Here is a 27,243-nt window from a genome sequence, read left to right on the forward strand (position 1 = left end):
ACAAAAAAGGATTTCCAACGGTGACATCCTGACAACACCGCAATGTATTTAAAGAATCCAGTTATTTTGCCGGCACCAAAGTTTAGGACTCTGTTCAGACACACGCTGTGCGAAACGTGTGCCAGATTCTAGATTGCACAAGGTGTGATCGCTTTTGTACTTAACCGATACCAGTATTGTCAATATTTTCGATTGTTGAGTTCAGGGGAGTTCGGCTCAAAGGCTGTTTTTACCTGTGAACTAAATCTACAACGGCTGTGACAGAGTTTCGTTTACTTTATAGACCCAAAGTTGTGATTTTAATAAGTTCAAAATGAATACTATAGTGAGTGTTAAAAGAAAACCGAACCCGGTAAAAAATGCCAACTGCTTTTCACAATTATTTTTTCTGTAAGTTTATCATATCACTTTGGTTTAATTGTTGTAGGTAATTTTATTCCTTTCTGTTTTCATATTCTTTCGAGTAGAAGGAGCGGACTCTATTTTATTCAGAATATCTCTTCTGAAAAATTATTTCAAACTGCACTTGCATGGTAGCAACACTTTAGCGTCAATTCGAATTTCAAAAGCAACGAACTTAACCTTTCAAACTTTTGTCACTTCACACAACAATGTTTTCCAACAAAGTGTAGTTTCCATAGTAACATAGACAATTGGATGGTCTCAATTCCATTCATCCATTCATTTCAATTGTTTTTTTAATGCGATTTTTTTGCGACTTCTTGCTGAATCACTGCATTGAATGGAATAACTTTATCAAGGAAGGTTTGCGCTGTTTGCGAATTCTGCACCTTCGGAATTATCTGCTTCAGTTGTCACATCCGTTGCACTTTACGTTGATAGTCTATTGAATGGTGATGAAATTGGTACTGAACATACGCGAAATAATAGAGGTGGTTTGATCTTAAAAATTCACATATGAAAATTTTTGAACATCAAAAAACTATATAAATCATAATTGAATTTTTATATCCTATTACTTTTTTATGAGATTCCTTAAAGTATTAAGTACCTATTATTATTTCTGCATTAGCAGTATAATTCAAATTGGAGCCTCAAAAAAAGTAGTGATTATCTTTGCATAGTTTTTCCGAAATTCTGAAAATTCTCAGATATGCTAATCTCAGTTCAAACCTAGTTGTTTCGTATTGAATATTCACAACTGAACTTCTCAAATTCGTATTTTGTAATGTATTTAGCATCAATTATCAATCATTTGATAGAACCAATTCATCGTCGACTTGATGCCAAATTTTCGAAGTATACATTTTGATCTCTCGATAAATGTTTCTAAAACTTCTGAAGATTAAACAGCGGGCAAGAGTTTATATTTCTGAATTTCTTAGATATCCTCAAATCAAGATCTCTCGATTCTATAAATATCTCATAAATATAACGACTTATTTCTGAAGTAATGACAGGACATTTGGATTGATCTTAGAAAAAATTCTTGGAGGAGTTTTGAGATTTATGGACAACACGTGTTTATACTTAGGGTAAATTTTCACAGGACTCGTCTATAATTAGATATATGCATCTTGATTAAATCAAATCAAAAACAAAATAATGTTCACAAAATGTTCTTACATAGAATCGGAATTTTCATTCGATCCTTTTTGTCTTATGTCTTACAATCTGTTGAAAACGTGAGCTGCAAGGATTCTATGATGATCAAATATGTAATGATCAAATGTTATGTTGTATGATTGTTACTTCAGGATATAATCTAGCCGAAGGACTGCAAATATTTGTTTTGCTATATAACAATCCATCTATTCTTTAATTTTTCAGATGTTTTCTCGAAAACTCTAAAGTTGAATTCATATAATCTATGACATGAAATCATTTTTATGCTTCATGAACCTAACTAAAGCATTTGACAGGGTACCACTTCCAGGAATTCTTAGAATACTTGTAGAGAAAAAGAAAACATAATTGAAAAGGTGAATGCGTAAAGATTTGAGTGTAAAATGAACAATAGCTCGATCAGCATAATATGCTATGTGAATGATGTGATTGTACTCGAAGAAACAGAGTCCTAACTGCAGAGGATGCTCCTGACATTTCTCCAGTCCGTTGAGCTTATGACAAAGCAAATATCCACGAATAAGACCAATGTATGACATTTTCAAGGGAACCAATAAGATGCAAGCAATTGATAAATGACAAAATTATCAAGCAAGTGATGTCCATCAAGTACCTTGGAGCAGATATAGAGAGCAGCAATCATTCGGTGAAAGAACTAAGGTCACAGATTAACAAGGAATCTAATCTGGACCAACAAGAATATTCATATGGAGAGTAAAATATACATAAAGAAAACATGCATGAGGCCAAAATTCACCTATGGAATAGAAACTAGATCTGACACAAACAAGACAAAAAGCATGCTAAGAACGGCCGAGAGCAGAGCAGCCCAAATAATATTGGGAAAGACAGTTAGAGACATAGAGATGAATGACAATATCAGAAGTACATATAAAGTATAGGATATAGTAAGATGGGAAAGAAAGAGTTGGAAAGAACATGTAGAGGGAATGTATGTATGTAGTGAAGCATGGTAAACCACCTATGGAGAGATAGTTGGCTGTCTACCTGCCAGGTTTTTAGAAAGAAGAAGAAGAAAAATGTAATTTCTAAAAGTTTTGTGTGGTTTTCCTCAACGAAATGAAAAAACTAGTGCTAGAATGACTCGTTCCTTCCTTTTTCTACATACTGGTAGCGCTCGTGAAGAAAGAGCCTATTCTAATTCCAGATGGCTATACTTCCGAATCTGCAAAAATATGTCCATCTGGCAAACCGTTGAAGAAATAACTATTGAGTATATCGAAAGCTTTGGAGATCGCAATGAAATGGTGAAATTGAACAGTTAAATAGTCTTCACTCTCAAAATAGTAGGTGCACTATTATGCAATATCGATTTTAAGTTTTCCCACATCTAATTTCCAGTAATTTGTGGAGTAACTAGTCAACAAATTACATTTTAAATTGTCTGCCGAGGTTGCCAGTTCAATGCCAAATGGATGGATACAGCAGAATATGCAGGCGTTCAATTATTATTTTGAATTTTCATTCAATTGTTCAAATGAAAGATGTAGATATCAGAATCATTTGATGTCTTTATTTTTTCTCTTATGACAAATTCTATGATGTTGTTGTTCTGCCTTAGAAAGCTTTCTAGAAGTCATAGAGCACTTTCTGTAGAAGAAACAAGGGCAGTAAATTTATGAAAATTTTTTAACAATAACAATGAATATCTGAGCTTCCTTTGAACACCATAGAATGGTATACTTATATGAGATGTGAGTTTTTATGTCATTGTTAGTTACCTGTGCGAGAATTATCCTTTTATTCGATTTTTCAATTATATAATTACATTCCAAGTTGTAAGCTATGAACATTTCAGGACAGGTTAATTTCCTCAAATGATTTCAAAGTTTTATTACTGAAAATGATATTTCTCATTGAAAATAACAAACCATACGTGATATGCCACTGGTATGGATAGTGGTTCATATTTTTTCTTTTTGATGTATTCTATCATTTTTCTGTGTGAAAATTATTTGTAAATATTTTTCCACATATCAAATACGTTTTAACCATGATGTTTTCATCGTTTATTTTCCATTAGACAAATGTAAGGCTTCTCTGTGGGATTGATGTCCGAGTTGATGCATTTGAAATAGTAGACTTTTCAAAGAATACTTTCCTGTTTAGGTGAAATTGGATCGTTAAAGCCCGAGTATTAAATCCTCACAACCTAGTACTCTGTCATGATTCTAATACGAGAATAATTGGAAGAATGTACATTATCCTCCATATGTTCATCGAACCATTACCATCTGCAGAGGGTTCAAGCCAAGGACAAAGCCACACATTTAGATTTTTACCTGGTTTTCAAATACGATCGTTGGTAATATATTTCCAGGGGTGTAGCAATCAGAGGGGTAGGCATACATTTGGTCTCAATACGCTCTATTAGTGTGACGTCACACATCGCATTTTTGGTTCTCCTGTCAGTGTTCGGAATCCAAACAAATAAATTGTCATTTAAATTAGTACGGTGTCGTTGAAGGAATTGGCTTATTTTCATAAATAAGAGTATTTGAGCAACGATTTCAGTATTAACTGATAGACAAAAGGAACGAGGTTAATACCAGTAAGTTTGAATCCTGTATCATTCCCCAGACTTTGTATAAAGCCGTGTTTATTAGTTGAACTTCAACTTCGAACTTACTGACATTAATCTCGTGCCTTCTTTCTATCAATTAATAGTAAAATCGTTCCTTAAATAATCTTATTTATCAAAATAAGCCAATTTCTTCAACGACAACGTATTAATTTGAATGACAATTTGTTTGTTTGGATTCTGAATACTGACAGGAGAACCAAAAATGGCAGTGTGTGACGTCATCACTAATAGAGCGTATTATGAGGATTCTCCTGTCTCAACACTTGGAAGTGACCTCGGTGAAAATTTGTTTGTGGCTCTAATAAGAAAAATTCGTTACCCAACTTCAACGAACTTAAAACTGGGAAAATCCCTTGTATGGATTTCCCAAAATTAAATAAACGCTGATAAGTGGAAATGCATCATCTGATAAAGTTGTCAATTGCGTCTTTGCATATTTCTTTCAGAACAAGAATCGAAGTTTTTTCGTTTTTTGTTGATAGCCACTTTATAAACAGTGAAACAAATTTTGTGGTCATTTTGTAAAAAAAAACAAATTTCATGTGACTAGGGGGGCTTTATTGGTTCAGTTGGAATGGAAATGACCCATTTTTTCAATTAAAACTACATATTATTTCTTCCAACGAAATAGCATGGTTGTGTAAATCCTTAGAATAGAGTGAAATGTTTGTTTGAATCGAAACGAATAATTTATCTGACAGATATATGCCATATGTTGGAGAAGTACATACCTACTACATATTTCTTTCAACGGTATGAAAATATTGGGTATCGTGCATTTCTCTCAGGGTTTCATTGAGTTATTCTACTATGCTCAAAATATTTTGATACTTTCATGAATTAAATTCATAGGTCTTGGGATATTATGTACGACAAAATATTTCAAATTCAATTATTCATTATTTCCCCTATCAGAAAAATGTTTGAAATCATCAAGAAATCGGCTCAAACTAAACAAAATATTTTCTCGTGGATTCGGACTACCCTAGAATATTTGGGTATCATGCGAGAAACTAAATAGGGCGCCACAGATCCTGTGAGCTCCAGAGGCAGTTATTGGCGCCAGCTTATGTTGACTACTTTCCGTCTGAGGAAGCTAATCGAAAAATATACGAAGTTTAAAACTAATCTAGTTATTCTCCTTGTTGCACTTCTCGAAACTCGAAAGTAGTATGAATTCTTATTGTCTAACGATGGTAAATGGTAACTTTTGTTATTTTGTTCTCCTATTCATAAATTTCTGTTCGTAAAATGCATTCTCAACCATTCTTAATAACTTTGTTTATGTTAATGTCCGTCTGTGTGTCTGCAAATCCTTGCAACATCCTCAACTTCTACATTTCTCAACGGATTTTGATGAAATTTGGTATGGGTATCCCATTTAGCCCGTAAACTAAGAATAATTTAGTCATTAGAGGATATTTAAAAATTAAAGTGTTATCCAGTACGCCTAATTCATAATGGGGCGTTAAATTCCCAAGCCTCAATTTTTTTGTTCTAGTTTTCCGATATTGTGCTTGAATTTTTTGCGGTTTTGTTGAGGCTGTCAATAAGATATTCTGCAACATTCTTAACATGGTCTTCATACATTCAAAATCTCAATCCCAATCGGATTTGGGATCAAGGAAATATTGTGTTTTTCATTTCAAGCAGTTTTCTTGAAGTATCTATGGTTCTGGTAGGACGAAATCTAACTTCATTATTTGAGACCATTTCTAGATCGAAATTCGAAAATCTGAAACACTGTGGCGAAATGACATAGCGAAGGGTTCAGAGAACAAGCGCTCAAAAACACACACGTGTTAGATAAAACGTTTATACGCTATTAATGTTTGTAGGTAGGTAAACACTTATCTTCGAATCGATTCACTAGGAGGCTCTAACCCCATTATCAATTATTGATCAATATCAATAAGCATAATACCTCCCTCTGTGAAAATGGCATTATGTTTGCTCAAGGCACACTGGAGATGAAAATACATATTTTATTATCAACTGTACAAAAAGTACAATAGCAATATTTTTTCTCTGTGGCCCAAATTCTATGTATTGTGAGGGGATCTCAGAGTAATTCGGGTTCGATTTCTGAGATACTAAATTTTGTGAAAACCTCAACCTCATGTATTCAAGTATTTCCAGGCTATAAGAGAAAATTGGAAAGGGGCGTGAAATGAAAAGTTCTCATAACTTCTTTATTGCTGGTGCTGTAAACATGAAACTAAAGCATTCTATACAGGCACTTTTTTGCAGAAGAATCCATTGGTGTAATCATTTGTTTTTTATTGAAACTATTGTTTTTTTAAATGTAAACTATAAAAATTTCTATAACGAATAAAATATAAATATAATATATAAAAATGTTTCAGTTTCACACGGAAAATCGAACAAGTCTCTATTTATTATAATTTGTGAACTTTACACTTTGGTGGCGACCGAAAATTTTAATTGTCTTCATTTTTAGTAATGGCCGAAAATTTTAATTATCTTCATTTTTAGTAATGGCCATAGACTAATCAGCATAGATAGAGGGAGTATACGCAATTTTTACATGTCCTCAACATGGTTAGATTACTTTGTCGGATTGTGACATATTTTCTAATCCACAATTTTACTATATCATTATGAATGTATATTATATTGAATGAAATATATTTATTTGAGTGATTCCCGATTAAATATGCAAACTAGAATATTTGGAATCCGATATCTTTCTTAATTGTCTAATTTATAGTATGCAGTATATTTATCATTTTCTGTATCTACCAGCTGAAATCGAAGGTTTGGCAACTTTTGCTCTCCTAGTGTCATCCGTTGTTTCACGTTTTTGGCGCGCTTGAAGTTTGTTTTCTGAATTTCTGATATATTTAGGTATCCATCTCAATATATTTGGAGTTGATATGAAACGTTGATTCACTATGGAATATAAGAAATGCGTTCTTTGTGGAGAAACTCGCGAGTTGAGTGAAATATCGTATCACTGATATGTTTTCATTTCCGCGCACTTCATGTCAAATTTGATACTTCATGTTGGGGACAAAATTTGGCACCTGAAAATAACATATGCTCCCTCTATGTATGTTTATTACTCTGAGGTAAAGGCGTAGTTTTTATTTGTCGAACGTCAAAAGATGGCAGCTGCAAAACTGACAGGTGCTGACATAACGGGCTATTCAAAATGAAAGCTTTCAATGGAAAACCTTTTATTTTGTGAACCAAACACTCTGTAAAGCAGCTACTCGGCTTTGAATTGCTGTTATCTGTTCCTGATGTTGAGTCAAGGCTCGAAAAACATCGATTCAATACTTTTTTATAATAATTATCAAAGTAGCACGATGATCCGTATGTCGATAAGTAAAAGATAAAACAACACCGGCAAAAAAAACTATGTCCTACAAACGTTTGAGCATGTTTAAGTAGTGGTTTTTCATTTAATTACCTCATACAACAAAGTTTTCTCCGAAATGCATTTCCACTCTATTAGTTAAATTGAACTTGGAACACGCCTTCATATGTGGTTTACACATGTCCTCGAACTTATCTTTGTGATGATATTTACGGTTTTCTACAACTTCTTGTACACACATTGGAAAACACTTGGAATTTTATACAATAGTTTATTGGTTTCCATAATCCCTGAATTTCAATGATAGAAAATATGCTGGAATACTTATGCTATGATCTAAGTGTGAAATACCTAGCCTGGGGATTACACATGTTGTATGCAATATTTTTTATATAAATGCTGATATCAGAATATTTGAAAATTATTAAATCTATTGAGACTAGAACTATACGATACTATTGTAAATATTTCCAATTTTATGAATTTATCCCATCCAATTTGCGAATGTGAGTGTAGGTAAACTGAAAAATGGTCATTCATATTGACATGAAAGAAAGCTATAGTGATACAAAAATCAATGAGCAGATCAGAGAACACAATTGATTTGTGATTGGATATTTGGATTTAATAACAATGTAGGTAGGGTGTTCCACTCCATCGATTAATGTCTAGATAACCATATGACACATCTCCGATATTTTATGTGTGAATATTAGAGGGGCACTTCTTGTTACACAGAAAACACACCTACTTCCTTATTTGTCATGTAATAACACATTCTCTATTTTAACATTTTCGGAATCTCTAGTAAATTTCTCTCCCAAAAAAAGTATAATCATTTGCTCCTCATTTCAACCGTTTATAATTATAGTGAAGCTTTCCATACAACTGCATTTAAGGCCATTCACCTCGGTTCTGAGCTATCTGGTAAAAGCTTGTTTCAATAAAAATATATAGGGTCATTGGATGCTTACAAATTTCTTTCAAAATTTTCAATTGTGCTCATTTTTCAGTATTATCGAATGAGAACCTCTTTTTTTATAGGAATAGGTACAGTATAGGATAACTTTCTTCGGGTTTTCTATATTCAAATATTTTGGTTTTTAAGTTATGTAATCTGTCCTGAAAAATATTCAGAAATTCTAAAACTTTGTATTTATTTTATTGATTCTAGCATAATCAATATACCTAATAACTTTTTCGAAAGTGGGATTTTAGTTTTAACGTATTACATAAAGTCAGGAGCTTCTGAGCACTCGTCATATAACGGGTTTTTTTTTTCGAGGTATATAACTTTAAGTTGTCATTTCTGTTCAAGATAGCTACCGATTTAACAGCTGTCAAGTGAATTATTCTCAGTTTGGTTTGGCAATTCATCATGAATAGACTCACACCTGAACAATGCTTGCAAATAGTGCAATTTTATTTCGAAAATAATGGTTCTGTGCGGAATACGTATCGCGCACTACGTCTATTTTATTTTGTTTAGCGATGAAGCGCACTTCTGGTTGAATGGCTACGTCAACAAACAAAACTGCCGCATTTGGAGTGAGGCTATTCCTCAAGTGTATGTCGAAACACCGTTACATCCAGAAAAACTGATTGTTTGGTGCGCTTCATGGGCTGGTGGAATCATTGGTCCGTACTTCTTCAAAAACGATGATGGCCAGAACGTTACAGTCAATGGTGATCGGTATAGAGCCATGATTACTAACTTTTTCATTCCTGAATTGAACAACCATGATGTCCAGGAGCTGTGGTTCCAACAAGACGGCGCAACATGTCACACAGCTCGTGCCACAATCGATTTATTGAAAGACACGTTTGGTGACCGCCTAATTTCACGTTTTGGACCTGTGAATTGGCCTCCAAGATCTTGTGATTTAACACCGCTAGACTACTTTCTGTGGGGCTATGTGAAGTCATTGGATTGATTTCTGAAACATTCAGAGTGGGTCAAATTTCCCATTATATAGGAAGCACAGACTTCTTTTATTAGTTCTAATAAGACCACCTGTTGATGTATTTTTGGAATTTGCTGTAAAGTTTCCTTTATCGATATTCATATGTTTCGGACTTATTACGAGATTTATTACATTCTTTATGAATAATGAATCAATGAATTAACGCATAACTGGGAAAGACCGATATAATCGGGATTCCATTGTGATGACATTTTTCGTATTCAGTGCATAAATGGAATATGTCATTTATCGATGTTTGATGGATCTAATTGAATCAATATACAGGCTTTTCCATAACTCATTGGCCATATAGTGCCTCAGGTGATATCAAAAAAAGAATATTGGTTCAACCAATACGGCTGCAAAATTTTAAGTTTCTAGTTCGATTCAAAATTCGAAAATTTCAGACATTGTGACGGAATTATACAGCGATTGGTTTGGGGAACGAGCGCTCAAAAGTCACGATGTCTGCTTAAACGTTCTTAAGATATCAGTCGATGGAGTTCCCCATGATACACACACAGTGTATTCTGAAATTTTTGCAAGGATGAATAATTCAGTAAGTAGCCTCCTTTCGACCTCAAGCTGCATGACGTTGGCTCTGGGATTTTCTTGATTTCACCTCCGCTTATGATTCTCCGTATTCTTCTTGAGAATTACCTTTCGATAAAATTAACTTGTACCGTTTACGTTATTACTATTTTTATAGCAGACGTATCATTTATTAGGAGCTTCTGATTACTTGTCAATTAATAATTCTTGAAAGAGCAGAATACTTATAGGGATAGATGAATTTCAACTTACTTGAGTTTAGTACCGGTTGAAAATATTATACAGGGTGGGAGTGAATAATTGAGACAAATTTTAGGGTCAGCATGACTAAATAAGGACAGTTTACCCTGAAATTTTGTGATTGTATTCCGAGAAACGTGATGTTGAAGTTTCTCTTAAAAACTAACTATCTATTTATTGCCCTTAATTTTTGGGAAAAAAAATGGTACGCCAATGAAATATTCCATACCAAAAAAATCTTCTAGAATTGTTGTTTCACTTTGTGAAATTGGGGCGTCGTTTTTGCTAAAAGGAAATGAAACATAACAAAAAAATGTTGTGATGTCATAAAGATTATTATCGAAAAAAAAGCATTGGTCTTTCGACAATATTCTTCATAATATCTGATATTTAATTTTTCCAGTTTCGCAACACTGGAATGGAAGAATTTTGTTGAAAAATATGGACAGGTTGAAGTAGAATATATCTTAATGAGTCATGGTTACACTCCAAGTGAATATATCAATTCTAATTGATTTATGACATATAGATATAACTTCAAATGCACTTTTTTCAAATTTTCCATTTCTTTAAATACTCACAATAATAATATTTTCATTAACTGACAAAATCGCTCAAATTTTAATCATAGAGAAAATATGAACTGTACGTGAGACCATTTTTTACAGTGGTTCTAACAATAAAATAATTAATAGCTATCTAGAATTTTGAAGCAATTATTCAGGAAATTCCTGTAAGAAAGAGGTTTTCGTACTTTCAGTAATTCAGTAAAAAAACTTGGTAGTTGAAAAATTAGAATCACATAAATTAAATTGAAATTTTCTTTATATGATTTTTTTTAATCGATTGTTTACTTGCTTCGAGAAGTGGATACTGATCTTATACAATCCTAAAGGATCTTATCAATACCTTCCACCTACTGATCCAAATTCATACATTCCAACTAATTCATTGCTCTCAAAAATAATTCAACTAATCGGTGTACTGCATCCAACATTATCAGCTTTGTGACAAAAGTGATATTCTTTCAGCATAACATCTAATTATCACCTACTATTATCTCTTGACAATAAATTTATATCATATGCCTTTTCCAAAAATCAATAGCTGCATTGGATGGTATTTTGAAACAAAAAAATCTATTTTTGCACGTTAATGGACTGTTAAAATCAAGTATAACACATCACTCTGTATTTGAGTATGGAAAATGAATAATTTGAAACGTGTTAAGAAAAGTACTAGTACACTGCAATATGAGTAAATTCTCCAATTTAATAGTTACCTATATATTTTGCATCAAATTTCAAATAACCGTTGCTAAATTAAAATAAAGACCAAATTTTCAATCAAAAGCTCCATTTGCATAAATTCACAATTTATCACTCGAATAATTCCGTTATCTAGATGACGATGTTGTGAATCTCATCGAATTCTAGTGAACGGGTTAACACCTCAAATATATTACACTCGAATCTGATCTCTATCCAAATACATTTATCGATTTTTATGTCATCATTATCTTTTTCAATAGATCGAATTCTATTTCAGCTTCTGAGGAATTCTATAGAAGCATAATTAGCACTTATCATTTGTATTATGCCGATGACCTTGAATTATTTCCATTGATTGCAATAATTTGAATAATAATTGAACCTTGTTAAAATTGTCAGAGGTACTTAGATTAGTCGGATTTATTGTTAAGAAACGCTGAAATCTGTCTAATTTCAAACCTATTGAATTGTTGTTTTTCTTATTTTAGAACAAAGTTTGTGTTTGCCAGTATATATATGCAAGCTTTGGAAAATGTTCAACGTGAATTTCTAAATTATCCATTTTCAAGCAAAATTTCAATATATATATAATTCTGCTTATCTCGCCCACAATATAATTACCTTCAGAAACACAGACCATTACCAATGTAATACTCAAATCGTCTCTCTATATCTTTGTAATGTGCAATAATAACTATAATTGCACTGCTGCCAGCTGTGACATTTTGAAACGAAAGGTGAATCACCTGATCAAAGTCGCCAATACTATCTTGTTTTAATATACTTACTCTGATTCATTTCGTTATCGGCAGTTTTTTATTTGTTGAAATATTTACTTGTTCTTCAATATTGTCTTATACATAAATAACTATTAAACATTGGAGTTGTTTTTATAAGGAAATCAGGATGCGAATATCAAACCCAACTCAATTGGAGTAGTAACAATACATATAAACAACTTATACGATAACTCCTGCTTAATCCTAAATGAACCAAATAGAATTCATTATTTTTACTATACAGATATAATCATTTGAAAACACTACACATTTTACACCATGATATACTTTTAACGTTAAATATTTCGAAAAATAAATTTCAAGTTCATTGTAATAGCAAGAGTAGTCTATATTGCATGACTTAAAAAGTCAACGGTGAACATGGCTTGTAAATATTTTCTTTCAAAGTTCCAGTATATTCCAAAATAATTCTTGAATGTATTGACACTTTTTAGTATTGTTTTTAGGAAAGATGATCCTCTTAAAAATATGTTTGTGTATTTTGTAGTTTTACTATTTATATCCTTTATATTGCTCATCTAAACCTTGACTCTCATAAATTTTTCTTTACAGATATATGTTTCCCATATTCAGACGGACTTTCAAGAAAGAATTGACGGAGGATGACATATTCGAACCTCTTATGGAACACAGATCAGGAAATCTCGGAGATAAACTAGAAAAACTATGGAAGGACGAATATAGGATACCAAAACATCAGAAAACCGCACTGCACAGAGCCTTATTCAAACTATTTGGTTTCAAGTTCATGCTATATGGCATAATTAAGGGTGTCGAAGAATGTTTCCTGGTGTGAGTGCAATATTCCATTTTTTAAATTCATCTCTTATTACCCACTGTGAAGACACAAAAGAATACTTTCATTATTTTGAAGTAATAAATGAAATGAAATAACAGCCGAGTAGAGAATACCGAAAAAGGCGAACGTACAATTTTTTCCATGGATCAATTGAGTAGAAAACATTACTATATTCCCAGTTGTTCATGTGACCTAGTAAGACATCGAATTCATGTGTAATACTCGTAGTTTTTAACATGACTTCAAATTAATTATCATTGAATAGCTACTATCAAATGAATAAACACTCCATTATTGTCTGTTGAATTAATACTAATCAGAACAAGTTCATTGGGAAACTAGAGCACACCATTTCAAATGAACAGTAAAAAAAAATGCACACTACTCTGAACTGTAGTTGATTATCAGAGAATCCACTGCATGAATGTAATAGGAGCACCTAAATTAAATTGGATCAAATTTCAATGATCCTCATATACTTAACTGATAATGGCGCAAATCTTATCAAAAATAGTGACCATAACAATAGTTCTGATAGGTACAAATACAAACAATTAACACTTTTCGATTTTTTCCTTCTCAATTATGATAACTTGGTATGGTCCTAATTAAATAAATAATAAAGTTTCTTAAAATTTTTGGGCTAAATCAGCAGGAATTTCTTTTTGTTCAAAGATCCAATTGGTGGTGTTGTTCTTTAGTGTTCCTTTCATGTTTACTTACTCCCATGTCACATTTCGAGGTCATAACATAATCAATATATCTTTATGACACCCAAAGTAAAAAGAAATTAATTCAAATCTGGCAGTCACATTACTACATTTTTGATAGCAAAAAAAGCAACCCAAATAATCGTCAATATCAAATTTGTGCACCTGCAAGAATTCTCTTCTTCCATTGTTGATATAATATAAACACTTCATTCGAAACATGAGATTGTTAGAACTGATTAACAATTATTGGTTCTATGAAGTAAATGAATAATTGGTTGGAATTTTCATTGTGTCTTAAATTATTGTTTTCATGCATTGTAGTTAGTGAGAAGCTGTTGCATGTAGATTAAATTAAAGTCTGGACATTACTTGCAATCTTCGTCATCCTCCATTAGATGAAATGTTGCATAGGGAATTCCATAGAAATAAGAATGCCTTGGAAATTTCAAGCACTTATTTTTTCCAAATTCATTAATTTCAAAGATTTAATCTTCATTCAATAACATTTGTCAGACAATAATAAAAATTCCTAAATCTAAATTCAACGTGAATTATTTATCCAAAAATATAAGCAAACATTTAAAATTCAAAGGAAATAAACTCAAATACCTGTTCAGATATCTAGAGTATAAATAACTACATCAAATCGTTTATCTTAAGTATGATTGCATTATTAAACAATCTAAATGAATACTTTTTTGATCTGATTACATATTTTATTGTTTATATGATATTAAATTTTTTTTTCAGAGTATTGTTACCAATCAGTATAGGGAAAGTAGTACAATTCTTCCAGAATGGTCAAAATGCAATGTCCAGAAATGAAGTATATATGTACTCAGGTTTTATAACATTTACATTTTTTATGGACACATTAACAACCCACCCTACCTTCATGGGACTATCTCATCTATGTATGAAGATGAGAGTGGCATGCAGTACTTTACTTTATAGAAAATCTCTACGTTTGAGTAGAACTTCCTTAGCGAAATCGACTGTTGGTCAAATAATCAATTTATTGTCTAACGACGTTAGCAAATTCGATGAAGGCTTTGTTTTATTCCACTTCATATGGATTGCCCCAGTGCAAGTTTGTATAGGATTGTACTTAATATATAGAGAAATCCAGGTTTCTGCCTTCTTTGGAATGGCTTTCCTACTGGCCTTCATTCCTCTGCAAAGTGAGTATCTTCGAAAATTTCAATATACATATTATTTTTCCTTTAGTCTCGATAACCAATGACTATACTAAAGAACATTGAAATATTTACCTCCAGTATTACATATCCATAATATCTGAATTCTCTATAGCTTTCCTAATGAGAAGATGTCTTGAGGAGTTATCATAAAGGTGGTTCGATCTATTTCAAAAACTTTAGTTCGCAAATTTCAACTTAAATGTTTTCTGCCGACAAAAACTTGAGGAAAACAATCACGTGTACATGAGTGGTTTTTAATTCACATCTTATTATTGTATAATGAGGTTCCGCTCTGTGAGATGAATAAATATGTTTATACTATATAAAAGGTATTAAGATATTCTACAATGCAAAAAAATTGGCCCAACTGTTACCTATAGGCCATAAGTGCGTCTGTATAGGATGTCCACAATTTGTTGCTTACTGAAAGGATCTCGAGAAATATAGGATTTAAAGAAAAATATTCAGGGATCCATGATCTCGAAATAATAAGATATCAGAAAGCAGACTAGGTCTCATAACGGGTGTTTTTTTTCGAGGTATATAACTTTAAGTTGGCATTACTGTTCAAGATAGCGACCGATTTAAAAGCTGTCAAGTGATTTATTCTCAGTTTGGTTTGGCAATTCATCATGAATAGACTCACGCCTGAACAACGCTTGCAAATAGTGCAATTTCATTTCGAAAATAATGGTTCTGTGCGGAATACGTATCGCACACTACGTCCATTTTATTTTGTTTAGCGATGAAGCGCACTTCTGGTTGAATGGATACGTCAACAAACAAGACTGCCGCATTTGGAGTGAAGCTAATCCTCAAGTGTATGTCGAAACTCCGTTACATCCAGAAAAACTGACTGTTTGGTGCGCTTTATGGGCTGGTGACCGCCTAATTTCACGTTTTGGACCTGTGAATTGGCCTCCAAGATCTTGTGATTTAACACCTCTAGACTATTTTCTGTGGGGCTATGTAAAGTCATTGGTCTATGCGGATAAGCCAAAAACCCTTGACCATTTGAAAGACAACATTCGCCGTGTTATTGCCGATACACGGCCACAAATGTTGGGAAAAGTCATCGAAAATTGGACGTCCAGATTGGACTACATCCGAGCCAGCCGTGGCGGTCATATGCCAGAAATCATATTTAAAATGTAATGCCACAAGATTATCTTGCGGATAAATAAAATTCATGTTAATCGAATATTCCATCGTTGTTTTATTGCAATTTAAAGTTCTATAGCTCTAAAAAAACACCCTTTAGTTCTCAAGATGCTTTCAGTGAGCATCGAAGTTGGGATACCCTGTACTAACATTCTTCATCAGCAAATCAAGAAAGAATCTAAGATGATACATACTCAATTTCGCAGTTGGATAAATGGTACTTATGACTATTATTGAGTTTAATGTTACTGAAACCTAATATGTACACGATAAAAAAAAACATTATCATTTATTTATATTGGTAACAGATCATATTCTATTTCTCTACGGGACCTCTTATATCTGTTTGTCTTTCTGCTACATTAGGAACATCAGTGTTAATTATTTACTCATTTGCGTCTAGCACAATCGCAGCGTATATTCCATCAAATGAATAATCTCCAAACCACTTCAAAACCGCAGACTGTTTCTTTCAGTTCAGTAATAAGTTGTTTTCTAATATAGTCAGAATACATTGTGAAATACTGCTCTTCCAATATGTCTGAATTAGTGAATTATAATTCCAGCTGCAGTGTTTTCTATTGCTTCAACAATAACAGCACACACTTTGACATACACGTTATTCAACCCATTTTATATCGATCAGCCATCAGCTTCAGTTGATGTTCATTCATATCAGTGGCGGTTCATGAATATTCATCATAAGTCAACAGAAAGTTGTCACATCACCATGAGGTACTGAATTCTGCGCTTTACTTTTTGGTTCACTATTTTTAAATAATCCTTAGGAATCGTTCCTGGAAGAAAATTTAATGATATATGATTGATATAATAGCTGTCAAAGGCTACAGAATTCAAAATCGTCGCAGCCTATGCCGAAACGCACTTGTGTTGTATTATATTTCTGTGTCTTCTATAGTTAGGCCAAGGTGGATTCTATTTCAATACTCCTCTGCTCTCTTCCTTCATTCATCTGATAAAAATTCTGGATATAATCTAAAAATTAAATGACGGTAAGGGAAATGCATAGGTAAACATCAATCTTAAGCCGATATACAGGGTGCTTCACCATAAACTGGGCGAACAATCGTGTAGATGACATCAGATTATATACTAACTGACAAAGGAACTGCAACATCTAGAAGGAGCATTTTAAATTTTGATTTTTTTAGGATAAAACATAGATATTATAGCAAGGAGTAAATTTGGAGACAAAAATCGTGAAGGTTTTTTCATTTGAACAATTTCTGTTATTTAAATATTGTAATCGTTTTTTGCAAGTTTTTTAAATTTTACAAATGAAGTTTAAGATCGACATCTATGACTTAGGGCCATTAGAAACCGATTTGCGACAACTCGATCTTTGGCTGAGGAATGGTTAGGAGAACAAGGCCATCCTCTAACTGTCCGAACATTTTACCGAGGGATAAGGTCTTTTGGACTTAACCCATTCTGTGTTACCTCTGACGGTTGAGCATCGCCGGTAACGATTACAGTGGTGCAGAGGACGTCAACATTGAAATGTGAAATGGCATCAGGTCGTTTTTTCTGATGAATCTCGATTCTTCTTAGGTGCACATGATGGCCGAAGAAGGGTTAGACGACGTCGGGGAAAAAGACGTGAACCTCAGTTTGATGTTGAGCGTCATGTACACCGGGCAGTAGGCGTTATGGTATGGGGTGCTATTGCACATGGAAGTAGGTTACCTTTAGTCTTTATTCGAAGTACCATGACAGCGCTGCGTCACCAACAAGAAATAGTGGAGCCATATGTTCTTCTTTACCTTAACCGGCTCGAGAATCCAATATTTCAGCAAGACAATGCCCGACCTCATGTTGCCAGAGTAATTGAATTTTTTTCGAAGCGACCCATGTGAATCTTTTGCCATGGCCGCCCAGATCCCCCGATCTTTCGCCCATAGAGCATATTTGGGACATCATGGGTAGAAGGCTTGGAAATTTACCCCAGCCCCCACGGACTTTTTGGCTTTGAGACATGAAGTACAGACAGCTTGTTATAGTATCTCTCAAGAAGAAATAGACAATCGCGGTGGACAAACACATTACTAACAAATTAATTTAAAAAAAATTGTAAACCCTTCGTTTTTTTTCTCCAAATTTCAATCATTTACTCCTTGCTATACTATCTATGTATCACCAAAAAAAATGAGAATTTAAATATTTCTCCCAGTTGTTTTGAATGATATTCTATGAACTCGGTTATTCGTGAAACAGGATCGATTCAATCCTGCCCTATTTTCGATATCCATTAATCACCAGAGCATAATCTCATATTGCAATTGATTAGAATGTTGTGAATTCGTTCAGTCTGATTTTCGTAACATTATGAGGAAGATTGGATTAGTCACTCCGAATATAATCCATTCCATGATTTCCGGAATTGTTTACCTCGGTTTTACTTCCGTTTCTATTAAGTGTGTATTCATTGAACCTTTCGTATTACGATGATTCTTCTAGTTCTAAGTATTGCCAACCACGAACTGGAATTTTTACGACAATCTTAAGCACCTTCCGTTTTTGGCAAGAATTATGATTTATACATCATTGTGACGTTTGCGTACTTAAAACATGTGACCAATTTCGTACACACGTTTTTACATTCGACTCCACATCCTGTTGTTTAGTGGTTTATCCACTATCTCAATTGATTCGGAAAATATTAAATTTGCACTTACATATCTTCAAGATTATTCCTATTTTTTGATTTATTCATATTCAACCCAATAAGTTACACCTGAATTTTAAGCTCACTAAGTGACGAAATTATTATTAATTTAAAATATGTTCGATACTAATAGTTTGGCGATGTGTTTGAAGGTGCGCCCTCTAATAGAAGAGCGGTGTTTCATTTCGGAACCACATAAAGAATCATCAGTATGGCAACTCAGTGGCCTTATACACCTTTGATCTCCAATTTTGGTTAAATGGCTTCGTCCATCAGCAAAGACATTCCTCAAGCCATTAATATCTCAGACTGGCGTCATTGATTCTTATTTATTTCGAAATGAGGAAGAAGCTGCGGTTTCGGTGAATGACGAACGCTATCGAAAATTGCTGACTGATTTTTTTGTTTCCAAATATTAATCAGCTTAACATCGAGGACATTCAGTTCTAACAAGACGGCGCAACTTATCATACAGCGCGCTTAACTATCAATTTATTGGAAAATCAATTGGTGACAACTTTATTTTCAGAAGTAGTCCTGTTAACTGGCCCCCTTGTTCGAACGACTTAAAGCCTCTCGATTACTTTTTATGGAGACGTGTTTAGTCATTAGTTTATGCCAACAAACCAGTACTTAACTCTTGAAATCAATATTCAAACCCCCAGATTTATTGAAAAAGGAGTGAAACATTGGACTGATCGAATATATTATATAACTCATAGCTGTGGCGGACTCATATTTACAAAATAAATTCCATGAAATTATCTACCAGACTATAATACTAAAAAAAATAATTCTAACTATATTTTTGTCTTGTATTACTATTTAAATTCCTCAAAAAAAATAACACCCATTCAGAAATTCAGTGATTGATATATTAAATCATACTCGTATTTCGATAATGCCATCGTAATTCAAGGACAATTCAAATGAATTATAATATTATTTCATTGTCTATTCATCAATCCATTTTTAATTCAACATCAACGGTCTAAAATTCCAACTGTAGTAATAAAATCTCAAATTGTCATTGAATGCACGTAAAGCAAACAAATATTCGAGATAATATTGTTATCAATGAGCAAATTGTATTTACACAATTTTTTTTTCCAGTTTGGGTTGGTCAGAGGACGTCTACATTGAGACTACAAACAGCATTACGAACAGACGAGAGAGTGAGAATTATGAACGAAATAATCACAGGAATTCAAGTAATAAAGATGTATTGCTGGGAAAAACCGTTTGCTAAACTTATTGAATTAGCTAGAAAGTACGTCTATTTCTGTCGAATCGTTTATTTGTAGTTGCATATCTGAATTAAAATAGTTAGATGGATAATTAATTACAAGGTTGATATGATGAGAGAGATTAAACATTCAAGAATCAAGCAAAAAAGCCATAATAAAGTTAATGCAAAAATAAAACCCTCAAACAGAGATGATCTGAAAATATTTCAATGCCTAAAACTTCTGAAAGAATGGAACTTTTAGGTTAATCAGATTATCTTATTCTCGAAAACTTTCGAGAGTAGGTTAGATTACCCCACCAGAGAAATGTTCATACTTGTTTATCTAACGGGTGTTTTTTTTCGAGGTATATAACTTTAAGTTGGCATTACTGTTCAAGATGGCGACCGATTTAACAGCTGTCAAGTGATTTATTCTTAGTTTGGTCTGGCAATTCATCTTGAATAGACTCACGCTTGAAGAACGCTTGCAAATAGGGCAATTTCATTTCGAAAATAATGATTCTGTGCGGAATACGTATCGCGCACTACGTCCATTTCATTTTGTTTAGTGATGAAGCCCACTTCTGGGTTGAATGGCTACGTCAACAAACAAAACTGCCGCATTTGGAGTGAAGCTAATCCTCAAGTGTATGTCGAAACACCGTTACATCCAGAAAAACTGACTGTTTGGTGCGCTTTATGGGCTGGTGGAATCATTGGTCCGTACTTCTTCAAAAACGATGATGGCCAGAACGTTACAGTCAATGGAGATCGGTATAGAGTCATGATTACTAACTTTTTCATTCCTGAATTGAACAACCATGATGTCCAGGAGCTGTGGTTCCAACAAGACGGCGCAACATGTCACACAGCTCGTGCCACAATCGATTTATTGAAAGACACGTTTGGTGACCGCCTAATTTCACGTTTTGGACCTGTGAATTGGCCTCCAAGATCTTGTGATTCAACACCGCTAGACTACCTTCTGTGGGGCTATGTAAAGTCATTGGTCTATGCGGATAAGCCACAAACCCTGACCATTTGGAAGACAACATTCGCCGTGTTATTGCCGATATACGGCCACAAATGTTGGAAAAAGTCATCGAAAATTGGACATCCAGATTGGACTACATCCAAGCCAGCCGTGGTGGTCATATGCCAGAAATCATATTTAAAATGTAATGCCACAATATTATCTTGCGGATAAATAAAATTCATGTCAATCGAATAATCCATCGTTGTTTTATTGCAATTTAAAGTTCTATAGCTCTAAAAAACACCCTTTAGCTTATGTCACCAAATTAATTATCTCTGAGCCCGAAAATATATATTTGAATATTGTTTCAGAAAGGAGATGAAACCTATAAGAGCCCACCAGTACTTAATAGGCCTTATTTATGCCTTCGAGATGTTCATAACAAGGACATCAATATTCATAAGTGTCCTTAGTTTTGTCCTTTTAGGAAATTTTGTCAGCGCAGAAAAAGTCTTTGCGATAACAGGTATTTACAATGTTATAAGGCCACTCATCACAACACTATTTTCCATAAGTATTTCGACGATAGCCGAAGTAAACGTATCCGTCAATAGGATCAATACGTTCCTATGTCTTGATGAATTCGTTAAAGTTGAAATCACAGAGGAAAATCGACCTGCTCAGAATGGCGATAAAAATATGATGGACGAGGTTTCTACTGAATTGAAGAAATTATCAACAAATGGAACATCAAAACACTCCAGTCAAAACAAGCCTGGAATAACACTGGAAAACGTTAGTGCAGTTTGGATAGCCGATGCAGAGAGCTATGACCTAGAAAATCTAAACCTGCAGATCTCATCGAATGAGCTTGTGGCCGTCATTGGTCCAGTAGGTGGTGGAAAGAGCAGCCTTATACATTTATTCTTGAAGGAACTCACTATCAAAGAAGGAACAATGGACTTAAATGGCAGGATATCTTACGCACCTCAAGAACCATGGCTGTTTTCGGGTACCATCAGACAGAACATACTTTTTGGTGAAAAATATGATAAGGATCGCTATGATATGATTGTAAAAGTATGTGCCTTAGAACATGATTTTGAACTCTTTCCGTTTGGTGACAAGACATTTGTTGGTGAGAGAGGTAAAATCTTGAGTGGTGGACAGAAAGCTAGGATTAACTTAGCAAGATGTGTCTATAAAGAAGCTGATATCTATCTTTTGGATGATCCTCTGTCTGCTGTTGATGTTAATGTTGGTAAACATTTATACTTTAAGTGTGTTAATGAATATTTGAAAGATAAAATTTGTATATTGATAACTCATCAGTTGCAATACCTCCACACTGCTGACAAAATTCTTATTATGGAAGATGGAAAAATACAGCAAGCTGGTTAGTAATAGTTTCAATGGCTTTATATTAGTTTCCAAATGCTAAATACTCAATATTCAATGACGTTCTATTTTTCAAACAGGTACTTACGAAGAACTTCAAACGAACGGACTTGACTTCGCTAAACTTTTACAAAAATTTGATCAGAAAGAGGCAGACAAAGATAAGAAGAAAGTGAGAAGTAGACAACAATCCATCACTAGTAACCTAGAAACTGAAGAAGCAATTGATCAATTCCAAGATGAAGAAGAAATGGGCCATGGAAAAATTAAAATGAAAACTTATTATGAATATTTCAGTTCTGGAGGACATTCCATACTTATACTATTTTTGTTCTCGACCTTTCTCATTGGATACACTGTCACATTTGGAGGAGATTATTTCATTACGTATTGGTGAGTATTGAGCCTGTTTGTAGAAAAAACTTCAGTAGGATTCTGAGTTATTCCTATAATATCATATTATCTTCAAAATTTCGAGTCATCATCAACTGAATTAAGCTTTTGTCCTTTATAATTTTCAGGGTGAATTTAGAGCAAGACTTCGCCAGGTCCAATCATACCAACACTACAGAGTTACCTTTCTCCAGAGACAAAATCATCTACTCATATTCTGGAATCACATTAGGAACCATTATTTTTGCCATCAGTCAAACGATGTTCTTCATGGCTTTCTTGACCAAAGCGGCTACTAATCTTCATAACCAAACTTTCACTCGAGTAATAAACGCTACCATGCAATTTTTCAACGCTAATCCCTCAGGAAGGATATTGAACAGGTTTTCTGAAGATATTGGAATTGTTGATGACTACATCCCTCACGTTGTATTCGATGTACTATCGGTAAGCTTTGAAATCATCATATCTTACATGACTCAATTTTTATTTTTCGTATCGAGTCCAGGAAGGCGCTTTATAAGGCTCATTTTGATCAATTCTTTACTATATATTGCAAAATGATCAATCACAGATATAAGAGCCTAACACACTCCAGAAAAAAAGCAAAAACTCTTTCATTGGCCGGAACCTTTCTAAGGTATAGGCAAATGTACCTACAAGAAAGAATTTCAGGAGAAGGAAAAAACCTGAAGAGAAACACTCTTGCTGAATCTTCCTGGGTTGGATCATTCTGAAATGCTTCTTAGAACCTTTGACACAGCAAGATCCAAGAAGTATCTGGATCTTAGCAAGAGTATACTACATCTTCTCACTAGATTGCTCTCAGCGAAAACGACTCATGAGAATGGGTGTAGCAGAAAATGATGATTGCAGATTCTGTAGGGAGGAGGAAGAAACTCCTAAGGAAGAAATCACCTAATGGTGATGGAATGTCTCGCCATCACTAGCCAACGCAAAATCTGCTTTCGACAAGAAACTTGTAGAAGTGAGGAAGTTGCCTCCTTGAAGTCATCCCAGATACTGGAGTTCATTAGAACTCTGGAACTGGAAGGCGAGCTTAAGATCACGAGGCTATCTCTGATGAGGGAGCACTATAGATCATTAGGTCTATGATATGCTTATATTTCGAGGTAAAAAACCTTGAGATTTCGACATGGACAAGGAATATATGTATTTTATCATTTTGAGCTAAGCATGGAAGATAAAGGAGGGAATATTACGAATTGAATCAGGAATATGTTAGCTTATTTATTTCTCAATAAGTATAAGAATATGCGATTATCTAACTGAAATATCTTCTTTATTTTCAGATCGCCCTTCTCTCTTTATCTGTTATAGTTCTCGCTTCACTTGTTGAATGGGTAATGTTTCCAGCATCTCTAGTTTTGGGAATGATATTCATAGCATTCCGATCTGTCTACATCGTAACAAGCAGAAATGTCAAGAGAATTGTTGCAGTTAGTGAGTATATTTAAATACATTTGCAGTTTTCCCATCTTTAGTATTCAAAAGAGGATATGTCGTTTCGAAAAAGGTTTCTTGGGAACCATAAATCAAACTTGCATTGTCCTCTTCATGAGAGATACATTAATAAGGCTTAGATTCCCGAAAACTACACGACATCAAATTTGAAAAGGGAAAATGAAAGATACTTTTGTAACTTTTTTTTAGTAGAGATACCCAAATGTGTATTCATTATATGTAATTAATTTTCCAGCTCGAAGCCCCATGTACTCCCACATAACAGCAACAGCTCATGGAATAACAACAATAAGAGCCTTTAATGCTGAATCAATTCTCATAGATGAATTTGACTTCTTTCAGGATAGGAACAGCAGTGCGAATTTCCTATTTTTAGCTTCAAGCCAATGTTTTGGTTTCTGGATCAGTCTGTTATGTGTTTGTTTCATCACGCTGGCCATATTCTCTCTGGTTATATTTGGTGAAGGTAAATAACTATAAACCATATCTATGATTACATTATCGCTAATTGGGAGAACCTTTGAATATAATAATTTAATGAATTTTTCAGGTCTTCGTGGAGGTGATATTGGTCTACTCATTACCGAGTACATAGGTCTTCTTTCCAGTTTGGATTGGGGTATGCGCCAGTGGAGTGAGTTAGAGAACCAAATGACATCAACTGAAAGGGTTATCGAATACAAATACATCGAAAATGAACCAAAACGACCAGCCGTTACTAACATACCCAAACAATGGCCTACAGAAGGTCGCTTAGTATTCAAGAACGTCAACTTGAGATATAAAGAAGGTGACCCATATGTTCTCAAAGAAGTCTCTTTCACTGTTCAACCTAAAGAAAAGATAGGTATAGTCGGAAGGACAGGTGCTGGAAAGTCATCCATCATAACTTGCTTATTCCAATTGTATCCGATAGAAGGAAGTATAATCATAGATGGAATTGATACCACTAAATTGCCGCTAGAAGATGTGAGGAACAAAATTTCCATCATTCCCCAAGAACCTGTTTTGTTCTCTGGTACGATGAGAAAAAATTTGGATCCTTTCGAGGAATACAGTGACGAGGTAAATAATAATGAAAACCTTTGTTCAATGAAACCAGCTAAAAAAGCTTGAACTCAAATTCAAACAAGTTGATAGACGAGATCTAGATCATTAGGTCTAATCCCTGATTTATCAATAGAAAACTAAATTCACAGAAATTCAAACTCAGCTAAAAAGAAAATACTGAAAAGAGGAAAAATATAATTGCAGAAAAAACTCCTTTCAGAACTGAAGCTCCTTAATTGATAAAAATGATCCAAAATTCATCTATTTATCTATTTTTCATGTTTACCTTTTCAACTCCAGTTAGTAATTGAGCGTAAGCAAAAATATCGAAGTTTTTGTACCTTTCTCTTATCAAATGAATTCAAACAAGGTTCAAACAGAATCAGCAACTATTTGCTTGACTTCTCTGGTCTATATAGATAAGGAATTATTATTCTCTATCTCTATGGATCATTCTTCACATTGCATAGGCTTAGAACAACAATTGAAATAGAACAAAGTAGCCATATTTTTTAAATATCTCAATTTTAGGTACTCTGGAATGCCCTTGAACAAGTGGAACTCAAGGAAACAGTAGATGAAATGACACAAGGCCTGCATTCGTTGGTTTCAGACAGTGGGTCGAATTTCAGTGTTGGAGAAAGGCAACTTGTATGTTTGGCCAGAGCCCTGATACGAAACAACAAAATATTAGTTTTAGACGAAGCAACAGCAAATGTGGATCCTTATACTGACTCACTAATTCAAAAGACAATAAGAAACAAGTTTGCAGACTGTACGGTTTTAACAGTTGCACATCGTCTCAATACTGTTATGGACTCAGATAAGATATTGGTAATGAGAGCAGGCAGAGTGGAAGAGTTTGATCATCCACATCTACTACTGGAGAAGAAAGAAGGCCTTCTGTATGGACTAGTTCAGGCTACTGGTGAAACCACAAGCAAGCAGTTAGAAACTATAGCTAAAGAGGTAAGAACCGTTCGAATACATGTCAATATAATATTCAGTAAAAGGATCTGTATCAGAAATTCATTTGAATCTCTTTCTTTGCAGAATTATGAAGGCAACATGGGTAACGCTGAGTATTAGAAGAAGCAAGGAGGAATTTCTCTGGATAAGTGTTGTATTTGATCAAATAATGAGCTTTTGTCGTTTAGGCCAAGAAAAACCGTCCAATTGGGTACATCTTATCTATATACCTTTCAATACCTACGATTTTGTAAACGTCACATCTAAGATGTCTGAAATACTGGTGTGTTCACTGATTAGATTTTGTCTAAGATAATTTTGGCGACTCGGCTAGGCATGCGTCCTTTTTCTCTTTTCTTCCTTGAGATGGCGCTATACAAAGAATTGACGAATCAACGGCATAATTTCAAAATTTCCATTTGCTCTGTCAAAAGTTGATCGATTTTTTATTTAACCTCACAACAACATTGACAGAAAAACGACGTGAGCGCCATTAGGAACAATGCGGAAATAAAGTGAAAAAGGACCAATACCATAAAAATCCAAGAAGGCTGGACCCTTCAAAAGTCGACACTTTAATCTTAAGGTTTTTCAAGAGCAAATGGGTACACCAGTGTTTTAGATATCTTAGTCACACAATATTTTTGAGATAAAAAAAAGCACATCATTTTGACACTTTCAAACTTATCGAATATTTACTTTTGTCACAATTTTGTACCTAAAACAGTGAAAATGTGTATACAATAATATGATCGATGTTGCTACATATAATATGGTTGATGTTGTTGTAAACAGTATGACATATATCTTTATTTATTAAATTT

At 33.9% G+C, this 27,243-nt stretch overlaps 1 protein-coding gene across 1 annotated transcript; it reads left to right on the plus strand.

Annotated features, from left to right (window-relative positions):
- On the plus strand, positions 1-27,240 carry LOC123679111 (probable multidrug resistance-associated protein lethal(2)03659). The gene is made up of 12 exons (XM_045616491.1): positions 1-390; positions 12,915-13,154; positions 14,625-15,055; positions 20,034-20,190; positions 21,496-22,520; positions 22,603-22,915; positions 23,044-23,362; positions 24,229-24,379; positions 24,636-24,866; positions 24,951-25,465; positions 25,982-26,419; positions 26,504-27,240. Exons 1-12 carry the CDS (start codon positions 314-316, stop codon positions 26,537-26,539), a joined length of 3,933 nt encoding a protein of 1,310 aa, XP_045472447.1. The 5' UTR covers positions 1-313; the 3' UTR covers positions 26,540-27,240.
- The last annotated feature ends 3 nt before the right edge of the window (positions 27,241-27,243 follow it).

Source organism: Harmonia axyridis, chromosome 4, assembly GCF_914767665.1.
Source record: "Harmonia axyridis chromosome 4, icHarAxyr1.1, whole genome shotgun sequence".
Lineage (NCBI taxonomy): Eukaryota > Metazoa > Arthropoda > Insecta > Coleoptera > Coccinellidae > Harmonia > Harmonia axyridis.